Source organism: Pleurodeles waltl, chromosome 11 (assembly GCF_031143425.1).
Source record: "Pleurodeles waltl isolate 20211129_DDA chromosome 11, aPleWal1.hap1.20221129, whole genome shotgun sequence".
In the NCBI taxonomy this organism is placed as follows: Eukaryota; Metazoa; Chordata; class Amphibia; order Caudata; family Salamandridae; genus Pleurodeles; species Pleurodeles waltl.
Window position 1 is genome coordinate 99,791,780 of NC_090450.1, and position 12,948 is coordinate 99,804,727.

Below are 12,948 nucleotides of genomic sequence, written 5' to 3' on the forward strand. Positions count from 1 at the left end.
TTGGTGGAGATATGATCATACTCCTGTGTATTAAAAAAAGCCTCTCCAAAATCAGCAGTAAACACGCTCGGGATGTCCTTTTAATAAGCTGTCCATCTTCGTGGGAAATTGAAGGGGAAGATGTTGCATTACACTAATGTCAGGTGGTGCATGAGTGTTCGATTGGGTCTGTGAGTGGGTGCATCAGTGCCTGGGGGGGTCTGTGAGTGGGTGCATGAGGGGGTCTGTGAGTGGGTGTATAAGTGTATGGGTGGGTTTGTGAAGACTGGGTCTGTGAGTGGGTGTGTGAGTGTCTGAGTGGGTCTGTGAGTGGGTGCATGAGTGCCTGAGCGGGTGTGTGAGTGGCATATGAGTGCCTCAGAGAGATTCTGTGAGTGAGTCCAAAACAGTCTGGGTAAGTGTACAGCTACTTTTTTTCTTTTTTTCTGCCGATATTCACAAATTTGTTGCAACGTTACATGGGGGGCCGCGCCATGCGTCATGACGAATTTGAGAATATCTCAAGCTGAAAAAATGTTTTTTCCACATTTAGAACCCATAAGGTGTCACGCAAACACACCTATATGTCACCCATGGGGTCAGAGTACCTCCACCCTGACCCCAAATACTGCTTTGTAAAATTATTTTCACCCAAAGGACTGTGTCATGTTAGCCAGTCAATCACAGCATTCCTGCTGGCACGCACTTTTGCGATTCGTTGTAAATTCTCTGTGAATTCTTTGGGAATTCTTCCCAAACCTAGATCTACAAATGTGCATTGAAACTAGGTCCTAACTATACATACTGGGGACCGCCAATAGGTTATATATATATTTATATATATATATATATTTTCTATTTATGTGCAGAGCAAATGCTATTTTGACATATATATATATATATATATATATATATATATATATATATATATGTGTGTCAAAATAGCATTTTTGACATATAATTATTTATGTGCAGAGCAAATGCTATTTTGACATATATATATATATATATATATGTCAAAATAGCATTTGCTCTGCACATAAATAGAAAATCCACATTAGCTGTGATAAGCTGCACGCACAAGCCTTTATCAAACAATCTCACCATAGAATCAAGCACTGGGAGAAGCCAGGGGTGTGCATATTGACAAAGGTAGAATCGTTCTCGTTAGCTTCAATGGGTCCAAGGGGCGGTTCAAATAATGCCACACTCAAAGGTGCTCGCAGATAAAATGCTTCGTTTTCAACCGATGCAGGACATCAATCATTCAACAAAGTTCGACTATTTTTAAGCTCATCAATCCAAGATTTGCTGAAATGTCAAAAGACACTTTCATTCATACAATACTATGACAGGGAAGCAACATCTCCACTGTCCACTTTGATTAACGATACAAAGCATTTATTTGAATCAATTTTTCATTTACGAAATCATTAAAACATGCATTGTGTCAAAGGCTAAACATCACATTAGAGGGAGAATCCCATGGTATGTTTAATTTGTACTAGAGGACTGTACAAATTCTCAGGGACAAATGGGCACAAGTCTAATAAGGGCACAGTGCCATTTGCTATGAAAGAAGCACTGACGTCTGCTGACCGCATCTTATGCCCTCGAGGCGTGCATCTCCAGGAGAAAAGCAAGTTGTACTAAATATATTGCACTACATGTTCATTGCTCGATGGATGTAAATACCACATCACAATTAAACGACTTACATTGTATGTACTGTGGTATCCTGGCATGTGATCAGCAGATTAATCTGGGCACTATCCAGGGTGGCAGGGTATAGGCACAGTCCTACGGAATTGTTATTTTATACTAGAGAGCTGTCTATGTGGGGTGGCCAATGGAGGTTCAATCCGGGTGCTAGTCGTGTAAAAAGTAGTAAATCCAAATCTCTAGTTTTCCAGGAAATACAAGGAAGATGTCATGAAATTCAATGTGCCAACTTTCCCAGACAAACAACTCAGAAGGATACCTGGAGACCATTCTGAGCTCTGTTCTTGTAATGTTTAGAACATGCCATAGTGGAGGCAATTTATATCTATGATTTACATTGATTTGAGCTGCTTCTGTATGTCTTCGTAAATGCATGAAGGCTTGCTATAGCACTATCCGTTTTTTAAGGTTTCTATGCCCCTTTCCTTGGGCCTGTGTCAGTATTCTTTCTCTCGGTCTCCAATTAACTTTAGGAAGACTAATTTCTTAGCCCATTTGTTTCTCCTTAGTCCACAAAAATTCCCCCTCTTGAATTAATTGTAAAAGAGGTTTCTGGCACTATTTGATTGTATCTGTGTATGTATAATAGTAATATGTATAATAGTAGAAATAGATCAGACACTGCCCATGAGAGAACAAGTTAATACTACAGGTGGCACTTGATTTGTCACAAAGAGAATGTTTATAAAGGTTTTTCCCTCGCTCCCTTCCACCTCTAGGAAAACCCTGGTCTAGTCCCTCATAACTAGTCGTCTGGATTAGGGGAAAGCACTGCTTGTTGAAGCATATGACACCTTGTGGGCTAAACTACAATTCATACAGAGGACTGCTGGTCGGCTAATCTGCAATTTACCAGCTTGGTCACCCTAGGTTCCCATACTAAAAAAATTGCATTGGTTGTCATTAAAAAGCAGGCGATCTTCCAGCTCTGCGGCCTGACACACAAGGCCTTATCCCAGACCCAAACTACTTTCCTAGGCTCAAAACGTAGCTACCATCTGCATTCCAGGCAGTTAAGGTCTACAAAAGAAGCTCTTCTGCAGACTCTACACATTCCTGCCGCCAGAGCAGGTGACAGATCTTTTTTCATATTTGGCCCCACCATTTTGGAACACTCTGGCCCTCATTCGGACCTTGGCGGGCGGCGGAGGCCGCCCGCCAAAGTCCCGCCGTCAAAATACCGTACCACGGTCGCAAGACCGCGGCGGGTATTTTGACTTTTCCCCTGGGCTAACGGGCGGCCGCCGAAAGGCCGCCCGCCAGCCCAGGGGAAAACGACCTTCCCACCATGAAGCCGGCTCGTAATCAAGCCGGCGGAGTGGGAAGGTGCGACGGGTGCTACTGCACCCGTCGCGTATTTCACTGTCTGCTATGCAGACAGTGAAATACTAGCGGGGCCCTCTTACGGGGGCCCCTGCAGTGCCCATGCCATTGGCATGGGCACTGCAGGGGCCCCCAGGGGCCCCGCGACACCCCCTACCGCCATCCTGTTCCTGGCGGGCGAACCGCCAGGAACAGGATGGTGGTAGGGGGTGTCAGAATCCCCCATGGCGGCGCAGCGAGCTGCGCCGCCATGGGGGATTCAAATGGGCAATGGAAAACCGGCGGAAGACCGCCGGTTTTCCATTTCTGACCGCGGCCAAAGCGCCGCGGTCAGAATGCCCAAGGGAGCACCGCCGGCCTGTCGGCGGTGCTCCCGCCCCCGTTGGCCCTGGCGGTGCAACACCGCCAGGGTCATAATGAGGGCCTCTTTCTCTTCACACCCCCACCTGCCTCAACTTTAAGATTTTCAAAAGTTGGTAACAACCTGGTTGTTTCAAATAGTGTCACTTATGCCTAAACAGCATAGCGCCGAGATACTCCTTCAGGAGGGAATTGTGTGCTACATCAAGTACCTATAACATAACATATGGTATTTCTGGAGGCAAAAGGCAACAGAGCTGGATAGGAATCTCAGACCTGTTGTAAATTAACACTCCTATGTCTTTGCCTTCAGATTCTCAATATGTCCCGATTCATAAACAACTTGCTGACTCGTCAAATGCGGTCTACATTTTGGACACATTACTTACATTGTACCTGCTTTACACAAAACTCAAATATTTTCCTAACACAAACATTATTATTCATCAATTTGCAGAAGTCCTATCGCTGAACTCAGAAATGCACTTATGTCTGAAATATGTTGGGCGTTGCTCGTAGGCAAAACACGCTAGAAGCTACCAATAGACAAGCGCCCACCAAGTGTATATCATCTACACTATGATTATGTGGACATCAAAGAATGGCACTTCAAGTCCTTCAACTGCTACCATCAAATGAAGTATCAGAAGAGTGGACAAGAACACGCAATGCAACATAGTTCAAACCCACAAAGCTTTTCTTTGCCAGTAGCTACAGGATATAGGGGGTCATTACAACCCTGGCGGTCTTCGACCGCCAGGGTTGTTTTGGCGGATTTCACCATCAGCAGCCTGGCGGTGAAATCCTTGGTATTACGACTGCGGCGGAAGCGCCGCAGTCGCACTGCCGGGACCGGCGGTTTCCCGCCACTTTAGTCCCGGTGGGAGTAATGCTCCCGGGCAGCGCTGCTTGCAGAGCTGCTCAGGGGATTACGAGTCCCCCCCCCGCCAGCCTTTTCATGGCAGTTTGCACCGCCATGAAAAGGCTGGCGGAAAGGGGAGTTGCGGGGCCCCTGCACTGCCACGGCCCTGTGCAGCATTTCACTCTGTTGAGGCCGAGATCCCCGCTTTGCAGACAGGCGGAAACCAGCGGGGATCTCATAATGCCGTGGCGCGAGTGCGGCTGCATTGGCTGCCATCCGGCGGTCAAACCCGCGGTCGTAATGACCCCCATAATGTCTAAGATTTAGTCCTTTTAGGGGAAAGAATAATCTATTCCTGGAAATGAAAATGGAATGGGACATCTCACATTTGGAGTGGGTTTGGAGGATGGGAGTTCTCAACAGGGGAAAAAGTTAAAAGTTACAAACTGCATCTCTACAGAGACCCATAAGGTTGTGTTTCTTATTATGCAAAAGGAATGACATTTGGAAATATCAAAGTGCTTCCCTTGCAGAGTGGGGTGGAGCCTACCCAGTGGTAATCACCACACCGGGTAAGAACCTCATGATGAAGCATGACACACACTAGTTTGTGGGTAAGGGCCCAAAAAAAACAAAAAAAGAGAACTCTTGACCCCTGATATTGCATGGAAGGACACAACAGTTCTATTCATGAAGAGACACTTTTTTTATATAGCTACAGATTTGACGGGAAATACAAGGTTCCAGATCCTTTCAAATTCTTCTGCTTCCTTTCTGCCCAAACAAAAAAAACAAGTGCCTGTCGGACAACAGCCACTCATGTTCTAGGCATTCCCCTGGCTCCAATGCTCCTGCACTAACATTTTGCTGCAATGTAGTTACACAATATAACGCAATGGCACAATTTCAGGAATTTCATGAAACAAGCGTAACACAAAATATCCACAATTACCATCAGCATAATAGAAATTTAGTTTGAGTCTAGTGAATACCATATGCACATTGATTTAGACTGTATTCAGGGTAGTACGAATACCAGCTACTTGTGTATATGTTAAGTGTGAGTTTGTGTGTGGAATTAATTGACATTTTATGTGACTATTTTAAGATCTGACCCTTGAGGACATTCTTTAGCCACTCTTGATCTAGCAAATTTCAACGTTTTCAATGTAAAATGTCTATTTATATATTTGTAAATAATGACAGAGAGAAACACATGCAATTAGACTACGAGACAGCAACCGTAAGGTATATCTAATGAGGTTTCTTAATTTATGTTTTCTAGATTTAAAATAGAACATAAACTCGACCTGAAGAAATCACTGCACATGCTAAATGTAACAGAGATATTTAATCATGGTTGTGACCTGAGTGGAATAACAGGTACTGAAATTCAGTCTAACTGTCCTACTGCAATAATATAGTTGGTTGTTTTCCAAAGTTTATTAATAACAAGCTACTTTCTTTGAATTCTGAGTAATGTGATGAGCTAGTGTGACTACATGGCCAAATTGCATGCTAGATGTGTGAAATGGGAAAACACTAAATTATATCCTTGCACACGACCATATTCCATATCTTCAGATTTCACTATATTCACATGTCATCAAAAACCACATCTCCACATTTCGTCCCTGAAAGGCCGTGAGGTTTATGTTGGAAGAACATGGGTTGCTGAACATACTGGTATTCTAAGGTTTGCTGCGAGGCTCTGTGACTGAATATCCAGCAAAAGGAATAACTACCTTCTAAAGTTTACCGCCTCATCTGAAACAGGGGTGCCACCCAAGTCTGAATAGAATACTCTGGGTGCCAAGGTGAAGTTCAACCAAAGGTCCGCAAGTCTAGATAACTGATCCAACAGCAACACAGTAGTTGGATGGTTTAATGGAATCAGTTCTAGGGCTAAGGGAAAATAAAGTGAGGGCTTAGCTTATCAACTGGTCTCAAGTCAATAAAGTGTGGCCGGTGGCTAAGATTGAGTTTAGCACCCACAGTGTTATCAATCCTCAGTTGTGTGTATCTCAAAAGTGATGAACTGTAGCCTCGGCTTTCAGTAGGTGGGCCTCCTTTGAGAGCGGGTGACTGACTCACAGATTCTGCATTTGGGGCTAGTTGAGCCACTGCAATTTAACACAGTGATATCGCCAATATGGAACAATCTAAAGAGTGATTTCTAAAAGTTCTGGAATCAAGATGACCAGTAGCAACAACAGGGTCAGTATTCCAAGGATCGGTATAAAAGACAAATACCTTCTGTGTGCCTGTGAAACTCTGATTCTCCTTATATCAGGGATGGTACTGACGTGCTGAGGTCTATACAGGCTAATACTAATTACAGTTCTGGAAAGGACTCCTTCAAGCCCGAAATCTATGACTGCTCAGTTGCATCTAGCATCAATTTTGGCCAGCTAGGCTACAAGGCCTTTGTTGCTGCCTGGGTGTCTCATTTTCTCAACATGTCCTTCACAGGACCTCAGACATTTTGGCTTGGCACCCAATCTTCTTGTCAGAGGGTCAGCTCTTCTCTGCTCAGCAGTTCAGCTCACTCCCTCAAGGTAACATGCACGGGCTTCTACAGTTCTTACGATTTAGTCCCACCCACAGATAGGGGAGCAGCAATCAGGGCAGATCATGCACAGATTTTCCTCCAAGCCCAAACAAAGTACAAGTTATTGGTTGGAAAGGTACGAGTATATGCCCTCCTTTGGGGTGCTACAGAAAATTAGCACTTTCAGACCAGACTATTCAGATATTCAGAGGCATTTTCAATGCACGGAGGAGGCGGGAAGTGCAGCTGATGTCAACTAATAGAGAGGTTGTGTAGTTCCAGGTATCTACCATCAGACAGGTACAACTAAACTTTTCAAGGTTGTTAGGCAATGTTCAGCACAACAAATGAAGAAAAATGTTTTCAGGTGCAGTGGTACACATAAAGGGACACATTGATTTGGCATGGAGCACATTTACAATTTCCCGAACTCACCAGACACCATGTTTTAGGCAGGGGCCAATGAACCAAGTATATGCAGATAGTCATGTACATGGGTTGCTAAAAGCAACCTGAAAGGGAACCTCCATGTTTAAATGTGTTTTTCCTGGATACCACACACCCTGCATGTGGTGCCTTGGAATCACACATATGTAAAACATGCCACATCCCAGACACAGCACATCAGGTTCTATAGAGGATGTAAGGAGCCCTGCTATGAAGGGCGGACCATATTTTTCAGGAGAGATGTCAGTACGCTCTCTTTCCCACCCAAGGTTACAGGTACAAGGCCTTTACCTTGCGACTGTACTCCACAAACATCAGGTATAACTCACTTTGCAGCCTTGTATGAGCAAGAGGTATACAACCTTGATTATGAGTAGGCTCCAATTTTGGAAGGACCCCTTACCAGAAAAGCATAAGCTCTTCTTTTGAATGTTGTAATATAACATGGAGCATTGGTTGTCGAATCCCCTTGGAAAAGCACAGCAAACATGTGGACATGGGCGTCTGCAGAAACTTTTTCATGGGGGAGACACCCACTGTGACCCATCCACCAGTGTCTGTGGCGTCCCGGACTGTTTTTTGCAGGGGACGCAACTACACTAGTCCAGGCATCGTAACACTACTGCGGCCGTACTGTTACTCTGCACTGCGAGCCTGCACACCAGGCTGTACCTACATCCAGGAAGGGGGTGCAAGCGCCCCCTTTGCCTCTCCTGCGGATGCCCATGCATTTAGACACAGCTTCCACAGTCATGTGGCATACAACACTTTTGAACACAAAATACCCCTGGCCCCGCTTGCAGCTACATAATGAAAACGTGTACTGTAGAATCGTATGTTTTAGAATTAAAATGTACAAAATGTACAAAAATATCAGTCACGAATATTTTCCATATTTAGCTATCCATGAAACCTGAAATACCGAAAATAGGTTACTTCTGCCCTGGTAAATAGGTGCATGTTGAGTTTTGTGATAACAATTAAAAACGCAACCCCCAAAAAACTGGGAAATTCAGTTTAACATATTTTAAACTATCAAATAAAAATATAATGTTAAACCTTCCTTGCAAAATAAACAGCATAATGTGAGTAACCTGCATTCAGTATTATTCCAGAGCAGACACGCTGTATATTGGTAAATTTGGAAAAATCAGAAAATGGTAGTAATATGTCCCGTCTGAAAGAGAAAGTGTGCATTTTGCAAACCCGCTGGGTCTGTCTCATCTTCATAACCAGGCATTTATAAGTAAATTTAGCCGCTCACAGTATTCCTTAGTAAAATTATTTTGATCTTTTACAAATGAGTTTTTGCTTTATGTTTTAAATATTTCAGACATATAGTTAACTGTAGAGAAAATTAAAATTCAATCCATTTTCCTGTTGATGGATGGAGATGTTATAATGTTCAGTAGTTGCATAACAATAAGTGCCTATTTAATTACATTTTTTCACGGTGCACTGAAAATTAAAACCCATATATAAGAAATGGATCCAGTAGTCGCCGTTTGTAGTTTGTATTTTAATTTAGAAGATGAAGCACACAGTCAAAGTCATCTTGGCGCTTGAGAAGCGTAGGATCAATCAAGTTATCTTATCACAATTCCCAATACAAACCCCTATAAAGCCGGAAAGACCATGTTTTTAAGACTTATGGAACGTCAGTAGATTGGTTTCACGTGGAATATCAAGTGGCAGCAGAATCCATTTGCAGCCAGCCAGATTGAATTGCTCGCCCTTCATTTTATTTATTCAACGTATGCAAAGTGAGGCTGCCAATACAACATAAATATGTTAGGGAAATTGCTACACTTACTATACGCTGAGGAATTTATAACCAAAGAGCGGCCACGTCTATGGGAAGCCGTCCATGTCAAAATTACAGCTCCCTACATAGGACACCTCATAGAATGCATAGCGTGTTGCAAAATGAATATGACATACACCAGAATGAATGTACTATGTGTCAAAATAAATATGATACCTGGCAGAGTGAATCTGGCTTGAACCAAAACAAATATGAAACCAGGCAACGTGAATATACTACTTAGTGTTTATTATGAATAACGCACACTCAGAGTTGAATAAGAGATATACTGAAATATATATCAATCATACTGAAATAAATATAAATAATGAAGCAATCACTGAAACACATACAATATTTGTCAAAAATAATGAGACATTTCTTGAAATGACTGACATATGCCAAGAGGAATATGACACACACTGGAATCAATATGACAGCTTGAAATGAATATAAGGTGCTTAAATGAAAATATATTATTCTGAAAGGAATATAATGTGCAATCAACATTACATTTATAAAAAAATGAATATGGTTTGCATTGAAAGTAATATGATACACATTGACATGATTATAATATGTGTTGCAATTGGTATGAGTCAGGAATATGACACATGCTAAGATAAATATGCCATAAAATGAATATGACCCCCTTTGAAATTAATTGAACATGCCTTAAACTGAATATGACCCATGCTGACATTAAAATGAAACTTGTCAAAATGAATGTTATGCTTTGAAATCAATATGATACACAGCGACATGAATATTGCATATATTAAAATGAATTTGGCCTATGTTGAAATGGATATGACCCATATTAAAATTATAATGTCAGGTGTTAAGATGAATATGACATCCACTGACATGAATATGCCATTCATTTAAAGCAATATGACACATGTTAAGATTTATATGAACCATTTTCAAATGAATATGATATCTGATGAAGTTGATATGACCCATATCAAAATTAATATGACATTCATTAAAATTAATATGGGCATGGCCAAGATGGCTGCGTGAGCGGATGCATTTGTCCGAGCTCCGCCGCCCGGGCCCCAGTGAAAGCCCTGCGACACCGGATTTCTGTGGCCCGGGTCTTCCCAGCTTCGTGACCAGTGCCAGGAAGCAGCGGGCGACCCGAAGGGAGTCGGGGACGTCCACTGGAGTGGAGGGCGGTGAAGCTGGGCCTCGCGGCCTGAGCCCGCGCTCGCTGATAGCGGGCGCGGTGCGCGGAGGTTCCGGCCTCGTGGCGTGGTCTTGTGCTCGGCTACCCGCCTGCAGCACGGAGAGAAGCGGCAGTCGCCCAGGAGGGCACCACAGTCGTGGAGCACAGTGAGCCTCGCGCCAGAGGAGCTAGTACTGAGATGAGCGCGGGATCAGACCCCCGGTGGCCGAGATGGCCATTTTTGCTTTTGGCGCCGCTGGAGAGCAGGAGCCCCGTGTGAGATAGGGAGCAGCACTGAGCATTCCTGGCATGCCCCCACTCCATGGTAGTGGAGCCTAGAGTGGCGCAGAGGGGTTGGGCCACTACTCGGCGGTGCGGACGGCCCGCGGTGGTCTTGCACAGAGCCGGGGGAGTCTGTGAGCTGAGACTGGCCCGAGAGAGTCTGGGCGCAGTGAAGGCCAGAGCTGTCGGTTGGAGCGCGAGGCGCAAGGAGATAGGGCGCTGACAGCCTGGCCCACGGAGGACAGCGCGAGGAGGCAATCGACTAGGCGGCTGCGCGGCTACAGTGAGGAGTCTGGAGATATGGCGTCCTCCAAGCCCAAACGAGACCAGTCGGTAAGAGATATGTTGACCAGATCCCACCCGGAAGGGTAGGCCAGTTGAGGGGTAGACTAGGTGAGATCTCCTGAGGTACGAGGGGAGATGGAGGAGGATGGTGGGGCCCCAGTCACAAAGGGTTTCCTTATCTCCTTGTTTGACTAGCTTCGGAGTGACCTACAAGAACTCCGTAGGGACATTTTCCAAGAGGTGAAGGAGCTGCGAGTGGAAGTCACGTCCCTGGGCGAGCGGGTGGCACAGGCAGAGGATGGTGAGATCTCCTGCGGCGAGGAGGTGGCAGGTATGCAACAGGAGATCATACGCCTGCGGGAGCAGTAGGATCTCCTTCAGATTGCGGTTGAGGACTTGGAAAACCAGTTGCGACGGCATAATATCCACATCAGGGGAGTGCCGATCGGGGCAGAGAAGGAGGACATTGGAAAATTTGTGGTGGTGCTCGGTCCTTGGCCTAGAGGAGGCCCGGGAGATTACTTTAGACCGGGTTCATCGAGTGGGCTGCGCTGGTGGGACCGGGGAACGCCCGCCTGATATCCTAGCATGGGCCACAACTACGGGCTTAAAGAAAACATCTTGCAGAGGGCCCGCAACCTCCAGCAGATCCATTTTCGAGGACACATGCTTCAATTATTTCAGGACCTCTCACTACGGACTTTGCAGAGGCGGAAAGAATTTAAGCCCATCACAGAGCATTTACGGGTGCATTCTGCGTCTTGTTCTTGGGGTCATCCTTTCCGCCTTAGCTTCCGATGGGAGGATCAGCTCCGACATGTGAAGTCAGTATCGGAAGCGAGAAGGATCCTGTGCCTGGAGGGAGACAATCAAGGCGCTGGCCCATGTGTAGAGGCGGCCGATGGGGACCGTCAGCGCTGGCGGCGAAAGGAGAGAAAGAGGAAACAGCAGCGGCCTACCATGTTGGAGCAGGCGTTAGAACGGCAATCTGCACTGAGTAGTGTAGCCGCTGGGACCAATGCTTAAGGGATGGGTGGCCGGGGACAGCTGTGCTGATATAGGTCGCACAAACTCAGGTCTAACGACCACTTGAGAGGGGTCTGGGCGGTGGAGTCGTTGGACTTTGCACGACGAACTTGAGTGGTTCTGTTGCCCCTGCTGAGACTTTGCCTCTGTCGAGATGAGTGTTAGAGGACTTATATGTTGTGAGCACCTGTTGTGCGTTATGATTGTATGTTGGTGTGCTTCCCCTGGAACTTGTTTAGAAGTTGTCTTGGATGACTGGCCCTGTAGTCCGGAGCGGCCTTGGTGCTGTTCTGGGCTTCGGCTCCCCCCGGTGGGTCCCTCCCCCCTGAGTAAACCTAGCTCCAGGATACATGTCTATTAAGTGTCTAAGCTTGAATGTCCATGGGTTTACTAATCCGGCCAAGAGATTGGCAAACCTGTTGGGTCTTGAGAAGTCTGGTAGTCACATTTGCCTGTTACAGGAGACGCATTTATTGCCCAGGGACACATATTGCATGCGCTCAAAGTGGTTCCTTAGGCAGTTCTGGTCCTCGACCACCACAAAGCATGCTGGGGTGGCGATACTGCTCTCGAGGGCGTTCTCTGGGGAAGTGGTAGCAAAAATATATGAAGTGCAGGGTAGACTTTTGGCTCTTAGAATACGGGTGGGGGCCTTCTTCTTTACCATTGCTTCCTTGTATGCGCCGAATGCGCAGCAAGAAACCTTCCTGAGACAGGCTGTTTCCCCGGTGCTTAATACACCGGATAGCGCCATTTTAGTGGGAGGTGACTTTAACCTGGTAATGGACAATGAGTTTGATCGATCTGGGCACCGCTTTGGACAGACTGGAGCCTTGACAGTGGAAGGGCGACAGTGGTTGGCTGACTATGGGCTGGAGGTTGTTTGGAGGAGAGCGCATCCCACGCCTAGGGACTATTCCTTTTATTCGGCGGCTACGAAGACGTACGCACGTATTGACCTCTTTCTGGCCTCCCAGGAGTTAATCTCTCGAGTTAGGGAGACCACAATTGAGCCTCGGGCACTAACAGATCATGCACCTATCACTGTCAAGGCCACCATGGACGTGGGCCGGGTGGGGAGTCCTAGCTGGCGCTTTAGGGATGCGATGCTGCAGAGCAGGGCAACGGAGGAATCG

General features: G+C 45.7%; 1 protein-coding gene across 2 annotated transcripts in view; it reads left to right on the forward strand.

Annotated features, from left to right (window-relative positions):
* The window catches only part of SERPINI2 (serpin family I member 2), a 147,960-nt gene that overhangs the window by 102,628 nt on the left and 32,384 nt on the right, over positions 1–12,948 (forward strand). For both annotated transcript variants that reach the window (XM_069215422.1, XM_069215423.1), the window contains one exon: positions 5,532–5,629. In XM_069215422.1, coding sequence (XP_069071523.1) covers positions 5,532–5,629 — 98 coding nt within the window. The remainder of the gene's footprint in view (positions 1–5,531; positions 5,630–12,948) is intronic.